The 23,208-nt window shown below is 39.4% G+C and overlaps 1 protein-coding gene across 1 annotated transcript; it reads right to left on the bottom strand.

The window, feature by feature from the left end:
• Positions 1–786: 786 nt before the first annotated feature.
• Positions 787–21,238, bottom strand: EXOSC7 (exosome component 7). The gene is made up of 8 exons (XM_063156538.1): positions 21,160–21,238; positions 19,709–19,810; positions 18,939–19,033; positions 13,971–14,133; positions 9,374–9,444; positions 4,647–4,770; positions 3,537–3,692; positions 787–926 (listed from the first exon to the last, which is right to left on the bottom strand). The coding sequence occupies exons 1-8, from the start codon at positions 21,214–21,216 to the stop codon at positions 822–824; spliced, it is 873 nt and encodes a 290-aa protein (XP_063012608.1). The 5' UTR covers positions 21,217–21,238; the 3' UTR covers positions 787–821.
• Positions 21,239–23,208: the final 1,970 nt, after the last annotated feature.

Below are 23,208 nucleotides of genomic sequence, written 5' to 3'. Positions count from 1 at the left end.
AGATCACAGCATATACTGAGTTGGAAGGAACTCACTGGGATCATCAAGCTCAACTCCTGTACAGAACACCAAGAGTCACACCATGTGCCTGAGAGCATTGTCCAAACACCTCCTGAACTCTGTCAGGCTTGGTGCTACTTCCTGGGAGAGCCTGTTCCAGTGCCCAGCCACCCTCTGGGTGAGGAAGCTTTTCCTGATCTCCAACCTAAACCTTCCCTGACACAGCTTCAGGCTGCTCCTTCAAGTCCTGTCACTGGTCACCACAGAGAATAGTTCAGTGCCTGCCCCCCTGCTTCCCCCTGTGAGGTAATTGCAGACAAATCTTGGTTTAAAATATGAAATATGAACTTGGGACCGTGTTGTATTTATAGTAAAATCTAAACATTTTATTCAAAGAATAGTAAGGTAATTTGAAGGAAAATTTACAGCTAGTGCTGCTCTCATTTGTGCTGCACAGAAAACAACCCCATATGCATTCTAGAGCACAACAGCTGGTTTACAGAAGTGAAACACATGCAAACAGAATTAAGTGGAAAGTACACCAGTCAGTCTGGAAAACAGACTCAAGCACTTCCCAGGCAGCAGCATTAACTGCTGCTGCTGCACTTCCTGGGTGCCAGCAGTTACCCGTATGGAAAGCACCTCAAATTTGCTTATTTGTGTTTAACTCTAGCTTTCTTTATGCTTAGTAACATTTTGAAAGCCTCTTAGACAGGAGGATGGCTCTGCTGGAACAACAAAAAAAAATGACCTTTTCTTTATATACAAACTGACAAGATTGCAAAATGAATTAAAAACAGTTTTGAACATTTAATAAAAACTCATCCTAGAAATCCAACTTTTGGTCGCGAAGTCCCCAAATTCTCTTCTTCATCCAGAATCTTCTGAAGGGCTATGTGAAGTGACTTGCCTACTCTTTGTCCCGTCTGCAAAGCAAAGAAAGCAAAACAAACCTGAGACATATGTTTATTTGCAGGAAGACAACTCTTACGGAACACTTCCTTTTGACAAATATTTTCCCTTTGATGATTCATACACACCAGCTGGTATCATAAAATATGCTTTTAATTTAGAAAAATCATGGTGGTGAAAGTTTCATTTTAACTTGATTAAGTTTTGGAAAAACATACACACAAAGCCAGTGCTCTCATTCATCACAGAAGCATTCCACAATCATTAATACCAGGTCTGTGCATCACTGGATCACCCAGGAATACAAATTAAATTCTCATCAGGCAGAAGCACACATTAAAATTAGCCAGCACACAGAGCATGAAGCAATGTTCTAGCTGCCAGAGGACAAGAGACACCTGACCAGCAAAGCAGGCTACTAACAGAAAGTTCAGCAGACTCTTCTGAATGTGTTCAGAATCGGCAGAGTGAATTTAGGCCAGCTGAACACCCTGTCCTGTGGCCAGAGAAACCCAAAATGCACACTGGCTGCACCACCAAGCCACTCTGTGGGCAGATCCTTCATATGATGTGTAATTCTGTCCTGTCCAAGGACCTTAAAGGAGTTAAGAGAATGTTTTCTTTACAGAAATAAACTCCAGCAGTGAAAACCTAACAGAATTAGCTCCAGCACTGACCTCTACTCATCCCACATGCCCAAGTATACTGTGCAAGCTACAGGGCAGGCAAACATTGGGCAGTGGTGAAATAAAGATCTTAAGGTAGTGGTGCTCATTGGAGCTTTCCCAGGGTCTCTCTAAATGACCTGAAATACTGACTGCAAACAGAAATAAAAAGCCCACTGCCCCCTGGAGAGCCAAAGGCAGACTATATTAAAATGAGTTTATTGGCTCCTGATCTATGCAGCAAAGCCTAGGCCAGCCACACAGCTGACACAAAACTCTGTTTCACCTCCTGGTGACAATTACTGAAACCATGCACAAACCTGAAAATAAGCTACATTTTTAACTGAAGAGTCAGGTGTCAGAATATGGCCAATGGTACCAAAGGAAATTGGGAAGAGCTTTGATGCATCAGGGTAGCTGTCAATCCTAGAGATCATGAGTCAATCCAAGAGACCATGAGTCAGGCTACATAAATGGAGGGGCACAAGAGCAAGAACTGTCACAGCTCTGCACTGGGACAAAGATGACTGCAGCATTCCAGAGTCAAGAGGGCTCATAAACTCTTCCTTAAATGGAGGACAACATCACTCACCCCAGGTTAAAGTGAGTGGGAACTGTGCAGAGCTTTGGTATTGACCCAACACTGTTGCCATCATATTCCTGCTTGCCTCCCTAGTGGATTGGATGATAAACTCAAAAAAAAAAAAAAAAAAAAAAAGGAAAAAAAAAGGAAAAAAAAAAAGCCTTATGCTTTGGCAGCTTCCCAAAACTCTCCCATGAAACTCCCTTCCTAAGAGGTATGTCCTAGCATGTCTGTTCTCTACCAGTGAGGAAAAACTGAACATCCTCTGACCTGCAGCCAAATCATTCAGGAACAGAGGTGTCAGACATAGGTTACTCAGCTCCTCCATTGGGCATTCCCAGGCCCTTTTGTTTTTCTTGGATGTTGAGTTTAAGGCAGGACCAAACAGATAATCTCTGACCTTACAGAAAACATCTCAGGGTTTTTTTGTGATCAGCTTTATCTCTCACTCCGGCAGAGGAATTAGAGATAACACCTCTCTACCCAGGTAAGGGGGATGAAAGGCATGTTTGAATGCAAATAAAAAGCTCACTAGTACCACTGGGATAAGCACTCTGGAATGACATTGTGATGCAGTCAAGTGCCATATATTCAGCAATTCCCTCTTGAGACCAACTGTTGTCAAACTTGGCTCCAACTTCAGCATTCCTCACTAGAGCCATGCAGAAATTATCCACTCCGTGTCTCTAGGAAACAGGGCCAGCTTGAACTATATAATTTTCATTCTGACTTTCAAGTTCAAAATCCATTTTTCTCTCATGCTCAAGGCCAAACTCAGGCATGAGAATTTAACTGGAGAACAGATCTAAGAAGAGCCTGAAGAAGGGTTTAAAATGGATCTTATATGAATGTGGACAATATCCAGATACTAGTATTTTTGTGAAGTAGGGACAGATTGTAAACTCAATAAGGAAGCAAAGAAAAACAACAGTAAAATGAGAACAGTACATTTATCATAAAGCAAATGAGTTGTGCTAGAACACCATGCACCATCAATTCCAAACACCTTCTCTACTCTTATAGGGACTTTACCACATTAGAAGTTTTGCTCTTTCATTCTTTAAAAGTCACAATAGAAGAGGGAACATGTTCTTTAAAAATACTCTCAAAGTTTCTCAGCTTAAGCTTTACTTTCTTACAGCTGTGAAGTACTTGCCTGAAACAAATGTGAGTACCACACATTTCAGGCATCTAGAAGTTTAGACAGTGTCCACTCACATTAGAATCTGTTTCAAAGACCTTCACAAAGTCCCTTGTGTACCAAATCAAAGCACCAAGGTCTCTGCTCTGAAAGCCTTTACTGAAGCTTTCTATACACCCAAGCTCCAGTTCATCCAGTATCAATCCAAGACAGTCAACTGCTCAACATTCCTTACCTCCATCATTTCAAAAATACTCTCAGGATCCAGGCTACCTTTCCCCACCTTCTTCATAGAAGTGATGGCACCTTTACTGGTCACTGAAATAAGCAGGCTTGCCAAAGAACAAGCTTCTTCCTGAAGGGTGGCATCCACCACGTGCCTATATCCAATCTGCAAGTTAGTGACAAAACAATCCATTAGTTTGCAGTTCTCAAAGCTCCCCCACTGAGAAATCAAACTGTGAATGGTGGCTTTGTTACTTATCCACAGTCTCCCACCCTAAAATCATGTGGCCTTTGGACATAGTCAGAGACTGACTTAAAAGCACAGGATTTAAACAGCTTCTGACCCCAAATGATGGGTAAACAAACAACAGAGGTGAGATAAACATGTCACTATTTCATACTGTTTTCCTTTCTACCATCCTTTCATCTGTATGAAACTCCATATTCATCTTTTCCTGCAACTCTAAGTATAGACTCTGCTCCCCTCTACCTGAAAATTACACATCCCAAGACTCAGGTGAGCCCTCACTTCAGCAATGGCCCCCTCTACTATTTATGCAAATTGCTTAAAAGAAATGCCAACCAAACTTTCAGGTGCTTCAGCCAATTACTAACACTTGCAATGGAAAATGCAGCACCCATAAAATCAACTGTGCTAGCTGTGTGCTACATATGGAAGACAAAAGCCTGTTGGAATGGGAAGGGATGGTATTGCACCCATGAAAATGGAGTTCTGACCTCAGCAACAAATACTCAGCATGTAACTCCAGGCAGATCACACAACCTCCACTCCTGAACACAGTGGCCTCTTGTTTTAACATATTGAGATATTTGCTGCTCTGTATCTTAAGCAAGGAGCAGATGAAAAATAATAAACAACTCCTCTTCATGCAAGAAGATGCATTTCAAGAATTCATCAAGTACAAACCTACAATTCAGAGGTGCAAAAAACCCTGTTATTCAGTAAAAGTTCTTAATTAGGAGGCCAAAGACAAACAAATATAGACATAGAGGACACTGCCTATTTCTGTAACTCTAATTTTATCTCTAAGGAAGAAAATAAATGGCAGGTGAAATTAACAGGAACTGCAGTCTCTAGGCAGAAATTTGTCAGGCTTACTTTGCTTAGTGTGACAATGCAGGGCACCTCATCTACGTTGAGTCGAATACAATCGTAAGGGTCATCAGACAGCTCAATCTCTTTGGTGCCTTCCTCATCCTCCAGAACACGCACTTTGGGTATTCTGTGGAAACAAAAGGTGCAAAGTCATTGCCAGAACACACTACAAATACAGCTGTTACACAGTCACAACTCCAGGAAGTCCCTGTTCTTCTAAATGAGCCAAAATGTTTAGCAGAACAGTACAGAATGTGATCAAAGGATTAACAACTCACTCGCTGAGACTACAAAGAAAACACTCTAAGTGGGAAGATATTTACGATAAGATTATCCTATTAACATCATTCAAACAGTTAAAATTTGAGCTGTTCTTTACACTGTTACATGGGGAGAAATTAGTTTGGAACTTACACAAATCAGTTCTGAACAATTCTTTGTATGCACCAGAATGTCACAGATGTACAGGAGACAAATTACCAAGACTTAATCCTTTTGTTCTGTGGTTCCCAACTTTGCAGACAACAGTAAAGTTGTCAGCATTACAGTTGCATTGCTTGGCAAAAGTGTTGACATGAGTAGCAAATACAAGTAGTAAAGCTGTTCAGGAAAGAATAGCACCAACTAAAGAGATTTGGGGTGAAAAGGTGACATTAGTAAAATCCTTTCTCTAGCAAGATGAGAAGATTGGCAAGATACTCTACTGTTATAAGGACAGGTACACAAGCAATATATAACGTATCAGGATGAAGAAGTGATGAAAATCCAGGCAGAAATCCAAGAAATGCTTTCTTCTCAGTTGTGAATGATGAGCTCTCTCACAAATGAGCCAGACAGGCTCTTTATGGCTCCTTATCAGTTGTACATACACTGTATTTGTGACAGCCATCTAATGGAAGTTGTACAGGATGATTTAAGGCAGTTTCCTTAGCATAGTGAATAAAATAATTTAAAATAATTTAGTAGAAGATGGTATCTCAAGCTGCCATGAGTGTCAGCATCTTATACACCCTCATCTATCCAGGTGCCTGCTAGGATGGAGAACTGACTGAGACACTTGGCATTACTGGCCAGTAAAACACACACAGAGCTCACCCACATTACTCTCTCTTTCACACATTTGCACCTGAAAACTAAGTATTTCAAGGTGTCCCAAGACAGCTAACTTCAGTAACCACAATCTGGTTTTATGTTAGTGCTTTTGCAGTAGCATTGTGTTTTATAACTAGACTCTGGAGGTTACATTCTTTTATGCCCTCTGTAACAAATCTCTTCTTTTAAAAGAGGAGATATGTACTCATTTAATGAACATTTCCCCCCACCAACACAAAGTGATTTTTATTGATCCTTGGAAGAGTATTGTAGTTATCTGGGGCTAGTACTTCAAAACAGCTAACCCTGCTCCAGTGACAACAAATTCCCTGCAAGCACGCTGGCCTGAGCCAACCCAAAACTAAGACTTTGAGTAAGCAGAACAATTGTGATGTGCACTTTTCCCAGAAATGAAACTCCAAATGTTTCAACTCATTACAAATGCATCAAAGCCTATTTTCAAGTTTAAAATATTCCATTAGAAGTTGATGGAATAAAGTCACAAAGTGACTAACCCTCAAGCTACACAGGACAATGGACAACACTGGACAACAGTCCAAGGAAGAGGTGTACGTGCCAGAGTAGTGTTTAAAAAACAAAGCAAGATTCTAAGAAAATCTGTGAGATTAAGCAATTTTTAACTCCAGCATAAAATGGCTTTGAAACCAGAGCAGTGTTTGTCTGCAAGAAAAAGTTGCCAGAATTAATATCTGAAAAATGCCTGCAAGGAGCTTTTTTGGCCAAGAACAGATGAGAGAGGTGTAAATTAGAAATACTGCAAAGGCAAAAAGATCATACACAAGCATCACAGTTGCATAAAAAGGGGGTAGATGGACAGAAAAACTATGCAAAGTGAATGTAGCATAAAGCTTCTCCAGAACACTGTAGATTTCTTCTCCTAGCTTGTGAATATTTATCTTAAGAAATAGCTGTACATGATTACTTTGCAACTTTTATTTTTCTATTTTGATTCCTGCAACTAACCAGGGCAGAGATCTGTACAGCAAGACTCAGTCCTGTAACAAACAGTGCTCTTTTCTTTGTGTGCAGATTTCACAAATGCAGAACCAGTCCCACCCTTCCAAGCAGGCATTGGTTCTGCCCCTACCATGCTGTGCAGCAAAAACCTCGGTGTCTGCAAGGCTGTTGTGTTATAAATTTTGGTGGTTTTGTAACTTGCCTATTTTCTGCAGCCTCAGGTTACAAGCAGGCAAATTCCACAAGACCAAGTTTAATGTCCTGACACAGTAGCTGGCTGCACATTTTGCAATATCTACTTCCATCATTAATAAATCCATCCTCACACATCTGGGAGACATGGGTAAGGAGAAAGCCTGGTATCTGCTATCTTGTGCACATGATCTTGATGGTAGTTTTTGGAACTCAATGAACAATACAAAACTGTGAGGAGTTTTGTTTTAAATATTCCCCCTAAACTGGTTCTATTGTCATTGTTCCATGCCTGAAGGGGAGAGAACAAGTCAGGTCATGCATTCAAAGGATTTAAATCCCCTAAGTCTTGAGCAAAATTCCTTAAGTTGTGATGTTTGATTTACTTAGCTCTAAAGCAAGATGGGTCCACAGATATTACAAAAATGCTTAGAGCAAGATTTTAAATTGAAGCTGAAGTTTTCAAATGCCTATCTGAATATCTAAAATTTTGTAGCTTCAAAGAAACAGCAGCTTGAGCTCCCTGCTCTTTGTTCCAATGCTCTAGTCAAGGCTGGCAAAGATCTGAAAACACTTAGAACAAAAACTTAGTTGTAAGCAAAGTAGGAAAAGCAAGTAAGAGTCAAAGAGGGGACACATGTAGAACACAGTTCAGAACACTTAATCTGAAGCAATCTTCAAACTGACATCTTTTGTTGTTTGGAGAATAATACTTTATAGAGAACAGGCAGCTACTCTTAAACAACCTTGTGTCAATCCAAACAAAGCCCAGTAGCTACAAAGGGAAAGGGAGAGAATGAGGACAACAGGTTTTCACTTTGAATTTCACCTCTTGACTTTCTGAGCTTGTATGAGGTGAGCTGTAATAGCATTCCCTGCTCAAATCAACAAGATAGGTTTTCAAAGGTAAAAACATCAACAGGCAGTGTCTTACTGTATCACATTTTGAAATGATAATCAACTTCAACAAGACTAGTGATGCTTGCCCTTAGCTTAAAGATTATATAAAGGACACAGCTGTCAAAGGAATAAAAATAAGTAAGAAACATTAAAATAATTATACCCTCCATCATGTTGTCTACATTCTTTTATTCACTTATTTCATTTGCTACTTTTTATATGATTGTCTCTCTTTATTCTGGTTTAAGTAAGAAAAAACCTAGTTATCTAGTAAATAAAGTATGAGCTGTGGATCTGCAAAACAACTCACATGGTGGTAACTGTTTTAACTGTATGACTTCTGCATCCTGGCATCTCACACACAGAAATACAGGCATTTCTTCTTTTTACTGTACTGCCAGCTCCTTTGTGAGACATTACATTTCTAAAAGTATTTCTTAATGTTATAAAAACAATCTACTGTTAAAAGTTACTGCTGAGAATTTGATTAACATGAGAAATTTCTCAGCAACATACAATTTCTAGTCTCAGATGGATAAGTCTCCCCTTATCCCTTTTGAAGTGTTTATAACCTGATATACTGCCTGTCTTCAAAAGCTTATTTTCTTCTTTTTGCGTGTACTTTTCCAGATCTAGTACTGTGACTCGATTCCCTGATAAATAAGCCAGAACTACACTAGTGACTAGCAGATCTCTAATTAATGCTGAAGAACAATCTGAGAGCCACTTTTAAAACATTTATTCTTGTAGGAGTCAAGGTTTCAAACCTCTACCAGCTATTTTTGCCATGTAAGTTTTCTAGCAAAGCTATTCAGTAGGTTGTTTTTCTCAAGGGTGCTATAAAACTCTGTATTCCCTTTCACCTGCAGATAAAGAAAATAAAAATAACATAAAAAATAGTAGTGAGTCTTATTAAAAACACACAGAGAAGACTTGCATCATTCATTCTGCTAGATTGTATTTTCCCATTCTTTGCATTAAAATGCATGGAGCAAAGTTCTTTTAAAGACACATCCTTTTCCCCTCCCCACAATCTCTCACTACCACTTTTTTCCTCTTGGTTTTAAAAAGAATTGCAGGCTGACAGTTAATGAGAACAAAATCATGCCTATCTGAATATCTAAAATTTTGTAGCTTCAAAGAAAGTGGAAAACCAGGGCTGATTACAAATCAGTAGTCACACTGATAGAGGGCTTCTTATTCAGGAGCATCACACATCAGAAAATACTTCTTATTTCAAACCCACAAGGCATCAACACCAAGGCCTCCAAATGCTTGCAACAAAACCATATGGACAACACTACTTTTGTGGATCTGGCTACAACAAAAGTTATATTGTGAACATGACTCTGCATAAGATGCCATATGACACTTGATCATCAGAAACTGAATTAAAATAACATTAGTTCATGGTACTTGCATGCAAATGAGTGTCTTGTATCTGAATGCAAGCTGTCTTGGGAACTTATTTAAATAATTAAGCATGAAAAATGTTTTGCTCACAGAGAATGTTTCTCTTCCACTTCCCATGCCACTTCTACCCACATGAAATAAGATCTGTGCTTTACCTTGTGTTAAAGAGAGCTGCCTTCACTGCGATAGAGATTGCATCAAAGATGTTCCCACCACATTCCAATAACTGGGGAGGAAAAGGAGAATCTCTTTAAAAGAAAATCAGGCTAGTGTCTTTAAATGAAGCCTTTATTTAATTTAAACCTACTTGAAAAGGAAGAAAATTAATTACCAGAACAGGTTTTTAAAAAACAAGGTTGTCTTTAAAGCCTATCTATGAAAAGAAACAGATAGGAAATTAGGATTTCAGCTAACTGTATTATACATGCAAAATAGAAGAGTTAATGCACTTCATAATAAAATTAATGATAAAATTTAATAATAGAAGCTGAAATGAAACCACCACAGTTCTTAATCTTCTTGTGCTAAGGTTCTGATCTATACTATGGCCAGAATACCCTTTATAAACTCATCACATTAATTCTTCAGTGTTAAATTAAGCCAATCAATTTTCTATATTACATTTCAAAGAGGAGCCTTTTTAAAAAAATATCAGATGGACAAAACCAACTAGGAGAATTGCTTTCACAGAAGAAACACACACTGTCACCGAGAGCATGGTATGGAAAGCAAGTTATATAAGGGGTAGTTATGAAGGCACATCATGATTTATTCTCTTTATGGGAAAGAGTCATTGCCAGGTTTGTCTCACAGCTGAAAGTGATCCAAGGAGAGCCTGATGTCAAAGTCTTGCAAATGAGTGTTATCAGTTATCAACAAGTGAGGTGTATGGAGGGAGCCTAGCTCAGCTTCCTCCTGTGAAAACTGGGAGAACAGCAGTCAAAGGGAAAAGCAGCACTGCATCCAAGGTAAAAAGGGAGGGCTCCCCATACCACTAACACCTTCTGCAGACTGCCAGACCAGTCCGAGATGTGTCTGTCCACAGCCTACTGTCACTTCTCTGACAAGCCCAGCTCCCAGCTGCCATTTCAGTACTATTTCCTGAGGACACACACACACACAGAGCAGGCATTTGGATCTACTTCAGCAAGAACATATGGATGCTTCTCTGCAACATCAATCTACGCTGTATGATGAGAGCAAAACATGTTCTGCAATCCTGATTACATTGATTGTTCTTCAAAATATATTTAAAGATGAGATAAACTCCTGCACAGGGAGTAAATCATAAACGAGATATGCTGTAAAGACAGTTACTTTTTATGAAGACAGACTGAACAGTGTAAAAAGAATGACAAAAAGTTGGGATAGAAAGCTAAATACAAAGATGATCAGATTATTTCTTTGCAAGCAGCTGCTGGATACAGAGAGGTTAACTTGCCCCTTTCAGTCGTGATTGGATTTTACTCGCTAACACAATAAGCCCCACAATATCTGTGTTATTAAAACACAATAATGGGATGTGCCTGCACTGTTGCTAGGCTGGTGTTCAGGCTGCTGCTCTAAAGCCTTAGCTGTACTACAGTGGCTCCTAGAGGCAAGGAACACTGCCTGCACAGAGCACGGTGCAACAATTCCTCCACAAAGCAATGAACACTTTTCTCAGCTCAAGCACCTTGTACTGACATCCCCTCCCATTTATTTAATTATTTTTAGGACTAAGAAAGTCTCCACAGCTGTGAGTTATGGGAAGCAGAGGGGTCTTTTCTGCTTTTAATTTAATGCTTTTAATTTTAATTTACTGATATGCAAGTGAAAAAGTTATGGGAAAGAAAAGACAACACATTATTGACCTAACCTAATTCAGAGAAGCTTTTCCTCCAAAAGTAGATTCCTAACTTCTTTTTAATCAGACTAGGGGCAGGGGAGGGGGAAACAGAAAAGATGAGGAAATCCTGGAAGGTGCTCAGTAGTGAACTGCAGAAGTTTCAAGAGAAACTGATGCACCCTGTCCTCCTGACACACAATCTACTGTGACTGGATAGGGAATGATAAGAGATTGTACACTTTGATTCTCCTTGCTTAGCCCAGCAGGCTGCTGGGGCCATTTATGGGGAGAAGGCTATACATATATATCAAAACTCACTCAAAAATGCCTAAAAGTTTCTTATTTCTGACATGAATGGCTAGAAAAGGAAGAAATTGGGGAAAACACAGAGAGGGTGAGAACAGGCCTTTGTGGTACTCCATGTTGATAATCTACTATTTGGAAGTGGAACACCTTCCAATATTAAGAAAAGAATGCATATACTCTGAAAGGTCGAGGTATATATTCTCCACCTTTGACATGTATCTCAATTTGTCCATGTGCCTGCATCTTTGTGGTATGCATGGCTGAAGTTATGTTTTTCCATTCTGATTGTACAGAATTATAGCATTTCTCAAGTACACTGACCACTAGAAAATATTTGAGAAATGTTTTTAATTGATGAAGCTTTTGCATGACTGTAAAACACACTATTTCCTCTTTTGAGGCTGCATGTGTCAAATTTTGTTTACAGAGAGGAGCTCAATATAGGTGTTTCAAACTGCACATGGCTAAATTGCATAGGAATGGGGTATCTCCAGGCTCATAACATTCTTTGTGGATCTTTGTCTCTTCTGGAATGAGAGACTTGCAGACAAGTACCTTCACACCTGACTGCAAGGTACCAGTATTTTCAGCTTTATGACAGATTTGAGGTTTATTTTCCCTCCAATTTAACTATGCAATGCAAACACCAATGTAAAGAATTTCCAGGAATTCTGAAGGAAAATATCACCCAAAGGACTCTCTATGAGTGTTGATTTTATATTCAGAATCTGTCTCCCTCAAATGACAAATAATATGAGTTGCTCCTTTTATCAGCCCAAGTGTCATCCTTAAACCACACTCTATAAAAAGTAGAATTCTATAGGAATGATTCAGCAACAGCAACTTCAGGAAAATCTGTAGGTGTCAAGCACCTACACTGTCACATGTAATATGATCACATACTATCACATGTCTACTGTTTAGAAAAGGAAATATTACAAATATGTCCAAAAAGTGAAAATACAGAGGGAAAAAAAAGGTGGGGGTAGAACAGAGCAAGAGAGAAATGTTAACACTATCTTCTTCTAACTGTACCAACTGCTCTTCAATGGCTCACACTCAAAACACCTGCAGAATAAATATAACATCCAAAAGACTCATCAAGTTTAGAGTCATATGAACCTGCAACAGATTTTTTATTGGCACTGTAAAAAGAGCTAAATGTAAAATTCCTCACATAACATAGTGATGCCTTGATGCCCTGACGTTCATAATTCTGATACAATCAGTAGCATGAAAACAGGGAGGCTGTTTTTCTCTGTAACTGTAGATAATCTACAAATCTGTCCAGGAAGAATCAGATAATGACCAGCTATATCTCAAAAAAAAAAAAAAAAAGCTATACAGAACAGTGTGTGTAATTACATATATATATATATTATATATATATATATACACACACACACACACACCGAGGCAGGGAAGCAGACTGCTTTATGAAAGTCTTTGTTTATGCAGTGCCTATGCAATATTTAGCAGCATGCTGCTTAAATAAGCACTGCATTAAATATTCTGTACCTCTGCCTGTAATTACCTAGTAACTAAAGGCCCCAGTGTGATTTCTCAGAACTAACACTTCATTCTCCATTAAACCTTGCCAAGCTGCAATAAGCCAGGGACTTGGGCTGTTAAAGCACTCAGCAGAGGTACATATTCCATCATTTTGCAGCTGGACTGTTGTACCATATCTACTCTAATTAGGCTAATGCTACTGCATTTTAAATACCTAGTGAACTAATTTTCACATTTATTTAGGTCTTAGTCTAAATGTTCCTGTATTGTTCATCAAACCCCTGTATTTAATTTTCTGGCTGTACAGCTTAACATTTTGCACATTATTTCACAGGCCTTAATGGATTCCTGTAATATCCCTTAACATATTTTCACTTCCAAATTTGATAAACAGAAACTCAACTTTGGACCAATAAGAATTGGAAATAATGTTCAGGAGAGTCTGACTTGCAGACTTCTGTTGAAATTCCCATGACAGAGTGCTTTAAATGCAGCATATTTGGAAATTGGGCTGCTGCATTCATCAGATTTGTATGCATAAAATTCAGTGTCCATTATTGTCATGGGAACAAATATTCAGTTTATCCTCTATGTTTAATACACATATACAAGTTTCATCAAAAAGCACCTCAGCTAAACCTAGCTGTTGCCAAAAAAGTTTCTATTTTACTTTAGTGAATTAGTTGCGATAAGAGTACAAAGAACCAGAGAGATGGACAGCTCTGTTAGGGCTAACATACACCCATGTTCACTTGAACAATGTATTTGCTGCTACATCTAGCTTGGAAAAGAAGTTTATCCTTCTTTAGTGGCAATTTCCTTGTCAGTATAAGATCACTGATTTTTATCTGAGACACATTCAGAGTATTCAATGTTTTATTAGCTCTGCAGTAGAACACCACCACCAAGAAGAGTAGAAAAGGAGCACGCTGGAATTAGTGATGAACTACTATAAGTAGACAGAAAAGTGCCATCCATGCTGTGATACATTATATCACATAATGAGAAGCTTTTTTTTTTAAACAAAGAAATAGAAAAGGTTATGCTAAGTCAGTCTCTGCCTTAGAAACATTTTGCTGAATCTTAGTTTTCATTTCTGTACTTACCAGTACATCCACATAGAGAACCCAGCAGTGCTCTTTGGGATTAATACAAAGGGATTTCAAGTCTACACTGTTCTCACAGCTGAATACTCTGTACAGTGTATTTGCTATATCTGTGCCAAGTTCTTCTCCTCCCCGGCCTTCCAACTCAGGAGAATTTGAAGAACTAGATAAAGAAAGAAAAGAATACTTTCACTTGTGAAGCAGCAAATACCCAAAGAACATTTCTTAAATATAAAGAATTAAAAGTATCTAAGGATTTATTTGTACAAGAATAAGCATCCTATCTGAAAAGGAATTATTTCCATTTTGCATTAGAGAAGGTTTTGATGCAGATAATATACTGACATTTTGTTACAAATACTAACTAAATTCCACTACTATCTTCAGTTCCCCAGTTATAATTAAAGTAAAATCTGGTGAATTCTCTCAGAGATTATTTCTTAAGCACTGTCAGCTTCTATCACCTCTACTCTTAAAAAAAAAAAAAAAAAAAAAAAAAAAAAGGGACATCTGTATTAAGTTCACAACAGCTACCAAGACAGCCTAGTGAGAGTTGAATGTTCAATTATTAAGAGACTGGCTAAGAAGAGACAGATATGATGATATGACAAGTAGAATACTAATTTCTTGTAAGTAACATGACACATGACTGCCTGACCTTAATTGGTAATTTCTTTACTGAGTGTACTGTCTGCTATCAAGCCCCTAGAAGAAAACATGTCATTACTCTCTGCAGCTTATGGAGAACAGCAACTAAACATCTTTTCCTGAAGCGATCTGACAAAGCGTGTAGTCTTCATTCCCTGATTCCAACGTAAAAAACTATTTATGAGCAGTCATGCAAGAAAGCCCTTGGGTGCTGGGGTTTGGTGCACAGCTAAAAACTTCTAACAATAAAAGAAAACGAGCCTACAAAAAACCCCCTAAAAACAAAAAACCAAAACAAACAAAAAACCCAAACAAAAACCAAACCAAACCAACAAACAAAAAAACACCAAACAAACAAAAGCCAAACCAAACAAACCAAACAAAACCCACCCCAAACCTAACAAAAAATGCCCTGCCTCCAAAGAACAATCAAATACAGCATAAATGTCCAGAGATGCATATGCAGCAAAACAATGAGCAAATTTTCCATACCAGCCTCTGGTTTATAAGAGAGGGCAAGAATATTCTCGAGCAGTGAACCTGTAGCAGCATTGCAAATCTTGTTTTAAAATAAACCAGTCAGACCTCAACCAAATTAATCTCTCATTGGAGAACACATCAAAGGAATGGTTACACAGAAGCAGTTTTGGTCTGTTCAAAATCAGTAATGGCCACACCCTGTACTCTCCTGGTGGGGCACGTCACAGGGCAAATTTCTCATGACATGTACGTTTTGTGTCTGTATGATGATACAAAACACCAGGAATACAAAAATACAGCAGAAAACCAGGTCTTGGATAATAATCCCTTCACCTTAAAAAAAACCAACCCAAACAACCAAAGATTCACATTATCAAGGTGTGACTTAAACCATCAAGTGAGCTGTGCCATTAATAGCGCAAAATCTATAAACTTACGTATAATTATCTACTATTATTCTTACCTCACAGTAACTCTCCCAACTTCTTGTTTTGCAGAGTTGATGAAAACTCTGCAAGACAGATTTTTCTCTGTCAGGAAGGACTACTGGATTTTATAGAAGTTATTTACTGCTACTAGAAACATAGCACTATACATGCTTAAAATACAAAGAAACATTGCTGCCAATTAAGCACCGATCTACACTTCCAAAGTGTATTTGCCGCACGAATAAGCACTGCAAGTGTGACACACAATATTATTCAGGGTTATCAGACACCAATTTTATGAGATAGGATCTGATTTAAGTATAACTCAGTGCTGAGTCAGGTCTTCAGGTTGTATTAAACAAGCATTTATCCATGGAAGCAGCTTTTATGCAAGTTAACACGATCATTCTGTTTAAGCCATAGTTATGCAAGCATTATGATCCCTATGGCAAGCTGCAAGCATTATGCAAACTTCAATCTATGCCTCATTATTATTTCTAAACACAAAGTTTTATCAAATGTTGTATTTTTTTGATTAAGATTGGATGCTTTCTTTGACAGTGAGTAGAAAGAACCTAAGACTCAATTGGAATATCACTGTACATTTCACTGTATCTTATTTCCATTATCATTTTAACACTTAATTTCCTTGCAATCACAATGAAATAAAGAAGCAAGGTTAGCAGGATATGATTGTAACTATTTGGTAAATACTGCCACCTAATGCCTACAGATTATTGCAGTAACTTACACTGGGCAAAATTTGGAAAGAGGATGTCTCAACAGACTAGAAAATGACAAAAAACTTTGCTTATGGAGAACAGAAAGAACTTGGTAGTGGTACAGAATTTCTATGCCAAAGCAGCATGTAACTTTCCAGACTACCAAAATCATTTCAGTGACACATTGCCTAACTATCAGAGATTCCTCTTAAAGCATAATGATGCTTCTATCACTGTATTCAGATCTCTACTGAATTTCAAAACTCCTCCTGTTGCCAGTCAAAATCTTTGTGTTGCAACAGTTACACATTTCTCGCTTACTGCTCAGGCCATAAATATACTGTAATCTACAGATGGTCAGATCTGGACAAATACACGCCTTGCTTCCCTAATTCCACAAACAAAATCTGATGCATTTGAGGAATTCAGATGTCTGCTTTTCTTCTTGTTTCTATTTATTAGTTTGAAAGTGATAAATCCGATCAGCCAGAAAGCTCAAATGTGATACAAGCAGACACAGCAGTCTTTCAGCATCAATGGCCAGGATGGATGTCTTCTCCAGTGATGAAAGGTAGGAAGAATACCACACATATTAGGACACAGACTTGTTTTATGGTAATTAATTTCTAGGATCACAAACCAGTGCCCCTAAAATATTCCCCTCCAGAGATTTGCATTAAAGTCTGTCTCAAAATGGCACTAAGTGTGCTCCTCAGATTTCAGGTAAAGGACTCAGAGCAGAATAAAGAGAAACAGAAGTTTGGAGCAGAGAATTATACACATGATCCAGAAAACGATTATTTTCATCAGTAAAAGAAACCACGAAAGTTTCAGGAAATGAGCATTTTAAGATAGCAATCACTGCAGTCTGAGTTTTTTTTATTAGCTTCAGCAATATAAAAGCCAAATAGAACACACAGGAACTTCACCAGAAGATTCAGGGTATGGAATTCTGCTCAGTTAGTACCACCCAGTGGCAGTCTGGCAAAGCATCAGGGTACTGACAGCAGCTCATTCCCCTTGACAGAGGGAGGCTGCCTCCACTTCAGCTTTTGTTTTTTGCATCTTTCTGGAAGCTAAAGAACACCTTTCCCCATGCCACAAGCATGTGACAAGTGACTACAATCCTCTAAAGTTCGGGCCCTTGGATCCTGTTGTCACAGAAATTAAAGATTACTTATTTCCTGAACTGATTAAATCCAGCTCCCAAAGACTGATGCAGACCTCCCTCCCAGCCCATGAAGCACAGATTAACAGAAAATGCAACTGAACATTAATCTAATGAGTTGAAGTTTTTCTAATATCTGTTTCCATACACAAGTATCACAGAGCTGCCATATGTCCACAGACCACTTTTTTTAGGAATGAAACCTCCCTGCTGTCAGTGGACTTTCTTCATATAGAGACAACCAGAAAAAAGCCCCAAAACAATAAACATGTACCACTTAAGACACTTCATACATGAGTTCTAACTGCAGGACCACATTCAAGATCATCTTCCCATCTGATGTTTTCTGAACAGCAATTGTAAACAAACTATCAATTCACAGCTGAGCACTTTCTTTAAAGCATAAGTTTCCACAGTTAACTAGAACATACTGATGTACAGAGGCAGTCTTAGATAAGGCTGCATAATTGACACACCAATGTTAAGGCAGATGCAGACAATTAGGTCAGAAAGATTATCAGACATACACTTAGTAGCACTCATACCTTAGCTTTGACAATGGTATATTGCTTTAATGTCAGAGTAGCAACATTTTTTTGTTTTTAATAAAAATGAAAAGAGATGTCACATGCAAAGTGGCCAACTTGACATGGCCAAGGCTTTTATGAGAGGTCCCCAAAGGAATTTAAATCATAAAGAACAGTTTTGGGTAAGTCTGTAAGACATGGATACTGTAGTCTCAGGCAGGAGACAATTTAAACTAACACTGAGACGTCACTGTGCTATCTCAGAGCAACCTGAAAACAAGAGTTCTCAGTTTGCTTCTAGCTTCTTCCATAATCCAAGCACTGTCAAGACTGTAAGGATAAACAACAGTCCATTTGTAGCAAAATGAAAAAATCTGATTAAAAACAAACACTCTTTTAGTTAATGAAAGATGGATTCACTCATAAATATATAACTAAAATGTCTAATTATTTTTTGCATCTGAAATTTACACTGGGCATTCTTTTTTGGTTTTTTTTAAGTTTTGTACTAAACACACTTCAAGCTTTTTCCACTGTTTTCACAGACAAAGTAAGCAAACTTTTAAGTACAGTTAAAGTACAGTCTGTAATGCTCAATTCTTTTCTTCCAGCTTACTTTTTTTGAAAGAGATTTTCTCTATTTTATCATGGTAAAAACAACAGCTAGACATTTTAGTCAGGAAGTGTGGCTCCAAGCGTGTGTACTTGAACCATTACCCTTTTCCAGCAGCAGTGATGCTATGCAATTTGGAACTGTTTTATTTAACCTTTTTTCATTCTTTAACTCCTGCTGATTTGCTTCTTTTGGATTTGCAAGACCAGCAGAAAATTTCTCAACATTCACTGCTACTGAAACAGTAAAATAATTGTTTGTAATACTCAAACCCCTAGAGGAGGTTAGTGGAATGAAGGCATTAACTTCTGAAGAATGGCAAGACCTGATTAGTCATTTATTCCAAATATTAGATTATTTCATTCTTTCTTAGTATACTAACCAGTCAACAAAAAATTCCAGGTAACCTTCATCTGGTTTCTCCAACTTTGGTGTCCCCATTTCAGCTTTTATGCCGACCAAGATATCAGTTTCTCCCTATTAAAACAAAAACACATCACACAACTGGAATTACAAGTACAGAACTATTTGTTTAATTTAAATGTCTATGGTAAGCTGACAGTTCTACCTTTCAGTTATCAGATTGTTCTATCAGAGCGAACTTAAAATAACATTTTTTGTAAAAACCAAAACGCTTTAGAAAGACAATATTAAGTGTAAGAAGATTCTTCAAACAATTATCATACACCTTACCTATCTCTAGGTTAAAAAGACTCTTAATATCCAAGACTACTTCTGCCATTTTTGCTCTGTAAACAGCTCTTTCTGCAGAACTTTCATAATGGTGCACAGTACATTAATTTTCTTCTTCTTCAGTCAACACGTCAGAAATAGTTTTGCTTCATTTTAAAGGAATAGAAATTTTTGCCCCTCCCAGAAACTAGGCACAACAGCGACTTCAGTTTTCAAGATTAAATGTTAGATTAGTTCAGACGGAAGGCTGTCCAGGCCCTTTACAGTAAATCCAGCTCAAGCCAGCCTGAATTAATTCTACATCCTGCCATTATTTCCATATCCCATAGTTTCAGTTACTGCTATACCCATACATGTTATTGCACACACAAACCTATCTACAAATAGCTTTAGATTAACTAGTCACATGAACAAGCAATTTCATCAGCAAGGTACCCAACCCCTAAGAAATTTACCTACCAGCTTTACTCTTGCAGATCCACTTGTGTTTGATACAACATCTGTTTCTACTTCTGCACATCTGTAGTCTTCACAGCCTCGACCATCTACACGAAGGTCTTCCTAAGTATGACAACCAACATACTGCTAAGGGAATCAGTAATGAAAAGCAAAAACAAAACAAAACAAACAAACAAAAAACCCCCACCACAAACCAAAAACTGTGACTTTAAACTTTCCTTCTTCCACACCAAATGCAGCAGTAAAAAGGATATAAAAGCAACAGCTTGTAATTTCACCACGGAATACAAAAGAACCAACTATACTTTTTAATTTATATCTCATTTATGTAGAGCTTATAACAAGCAATCTGCAGGCTGACATGAATTGCACCAAGTCCCTCTAATTCCCAAAAGAAAGTTTCAGATTTCATAACTGTAAAGGCCTTGGCTTCAATTGGTACTTTACCTAACACAACCCAGCTCCATCCTGGCATAGGCAAGTTCAGCACTTTTACATCAGTAATTAGGACCCCAGCAGACAAAAATAATACACCAGCCTTCCAAATGCTTTCATCCATTTGTATTCCACAAACAAGCATTACATATCCTCTGATACTATACAGCTTGTTCCCATAAAAACATGTTGTTTTTCAGTAAACTTCAGAAGAATACAATTCTTTTCTCTTTGGGGCTTCTTCTTAAGCACCCTTCGCTCTTCCTTCTTTGTGCACTCATGTTCCTTTGCTAAATTACAGGCTAAAACTCTATGCAATGGCAATAACTTGAGGAACAGCCACGGAAGAGCAAGGAAAGAGGAGAAAAAAAAAAAAAAAAAAAAAGCAAGAGGGGACAGAAGGATATTAATCTCTTAGAGATCATCCAATAGAGGGCAATGAAGATGGTGAAGGGCCTTGAGGGGAAGTGGTTTGAAGAGATGCTGAGGTCACTTGGTCTGTTCAGCCTGGAGGAGACTGAGGGGAGACCCCACTGCACTCTACAGCTTCCTTGTGAGAGGAAGAGGAGGGGCAGGCACTGATCTCTCCTCTGTGGTGGCCAGTGACAGGACCCGAGGGAATGGCCTGGATTTGTGTCAGGGGAGGCACAGGTTGGACACCGGGAAAAGGTTTTTAAGCCAGAGGCTGGCTGGGCAGTGGAAAAGGCTCCCATGGTAAGTGCTCACAACACCAATCTCGACAGAGCTCAAGAAGCATTTGGACAATGCTCTCAAGCACGTCGTGTGTCCCTTGGGGTGCTCTGTGCGTGGCCAGGAGCGGGTGAAACTCGTGGCTTCCTTCCAAATCAGCATATGATGTGATTCTGTGCAAACAAATCCACGTCCCGCTCTCAGCCTGCTTCCCGTCCCAATGCTCGATGTGCAGTGAGAACTCCAGAGGTTCGCCACCAGACACAACGCGGGAGGGCTCCCTCCCTCCCTCCTCCCCAGCCCAGCTCGCTCCGTGCCGCCGGTACCTGCACGCCGTGCACGATGTACAGCTTCTCCGCCTCGCTCAGCACCACGGACGCCATTCCCGCCGCCTCCCGCCCGCACCTGCGCAGTGCCCGCTTCCTGCCTGCCTTCCTGCCCGCCCTCCATCCGCCCGCCGGCACCGAGAGCGGGGACGCTGCCGGCTGTCCCGGGCTGGTGTTCCCCCCGCCCAGCCGGCGCCGCCACCCCACAGCGAGGGCTCCCCTTGCCTGGTGGCCAAGCGCGGGGTGCAGCCGGGAAGCCACAGAAGCCTTTCACGTCCCGCTCTGGACGCGGTACCCGCTGGGCACGCCGCATCCCGGAAAGCGTCCCGTCCAAAAAGCTGACCCTCGCGGTAAAAACAAAGCTCCCGCTTTCTGCCAGAAGCTCCTCCAGGAGGCTGTGGAAGCATCCCGGTGCACAGCAATGGATCGCATGGTCATAGTTCTCTGCGTTTCCTCATTTTCCTTGCGGAGTTTTTAACCTCAGAAAAGTCCAAGCGAGGTGCGGTGCGCGGGGAAGGCTGGTGCGGGAGCAGGGAAGAAACCAAATGCTTTCCTTAGAAGATTCTCATTGTGAAAAACGCCAATGTCACTGTTTTTAAAAGTTTAATTATAATAAAATGGTTATAAAAATAGTAATACAATTAAAGTAATAATAATTTGGACAGTTTGAATTAGGACAATATGACACAATAGAAACAAGAGTTACGGATGTCCGGGTACCTTTGTCTGGGCAGCACGAGCCTGAAAAAGGACACCCGTTAACAAAGGATTAACCCTTAAAAGCAGCAGCCTGTTGCATATTCATACACTTCATACATGATGCATAAATTCCATTCAAGGAAAGGATTCTGTCTGGTCATCATCAACTTCTTCCTCTGAATCCTAACAGCGCCTTCGAGGTGGGAAGAAGTTCAGTTTCTTCTGATAAGAGAGCAATAAATTCTTTTTCTCTGAAAGGTTTAGGTGTCCTGTGGCTGCTATCTCACTGTCCTTTCTTTAAAAAAAGTATCCTACATAGCATCGTTTCTATTTTAACATTTCTTATAACCTAAAACTATATTTAACACACTACTTAAGAGAATTAATACAGCATTACTTTCTAACGCAACACATATAATATTCATTTTAATATTTGCGAAAAGCCAATCATAAAATATGCATTTTTCACATCTTGGTCCTGTGCCAGATATTGCTGGGAAAGTGGCGTGGGAAATGTGATTAAAAACTCACACTATATATTAAAACAATAATTAAGGGTTGGGTTTTTTTGACAGCCTTAATTGAAAGTTTCATAACAGTCATTAATGTAAGTTTGCATGCTTTTTTTGCACAGCTCCTGTGTGATAATTTTCAGAGTATTTTAAAAGATTCTATCTTGACTTCACACTGATGCTTGCTTGGCTAAAAATGATCCATGGCTCCCAAGGATTACTCAGCACACTGCCAGAGTTTATGCAGCTTTCCACAACTCCTTGTTGTACAAAGCATTCCTGGCTGTGCCTACTTGAGCAGGTGGCATGATGCAGTGGGAGCAAACAAGAGTGATGGATGGTTTTGGGAGTTTTAGCCTGGTCTGGTCCCATTGGCAGGCTGCTTATCAATCAGCAGTTGGGGCAGAGTGGATGCATTTTTGGGACTCTTCCCATAGCTTATCTGCATCTGAAAGGAGCCACATTTTGGCACACTAGGGTTGTACGGGCATTGCTTACTGCTTCTTGGTGGGGAGAGCCAGCAGTGGAGCCTGGCAGAGCTGGGAGCTTGGGTAGCTTGTCCTCCCCACTCACCCTAGGGAGGTGAGCAGGGCCAGGTCTCCTTGCTGGCCTGCAGGGGTGCCAGACAAAGGCAGTTCCCATGCATGAAAGGCCCTGCTTTGTATGTTCTCTCTGAAACAGCATCTGCCAGTGCTGCTGTCCAGCGCAGCCCAACCCTTCATTTGACTTGCAGTGCGATATTTGTGTCCTCGCATTGCACGGTGTGAACCAAACAAGTAAGAAGAAATCAGAAACTTTCTGAAGATGTGAGTGAATTCTTGATCTGAAGCAGCGTTAA

Source organism: Melospiza melodia, chromosome 1 (genome assembly GCF_035770615.1).
Source record: "Melospiza melodia melodia isolate bMelMel2 chromosome 1, bMelMel2.pri, whole genome shotgun sequence".
NCBI classification, from domain to species: Eukaryota; Metazoa; Chordata; class Aves; order Passeriformes; family Passerellidae; genus Melospiza; species Melospiza melodia.
This window is presented reverse-complemented; position numbering and strand designations above follow the sequence as displayed.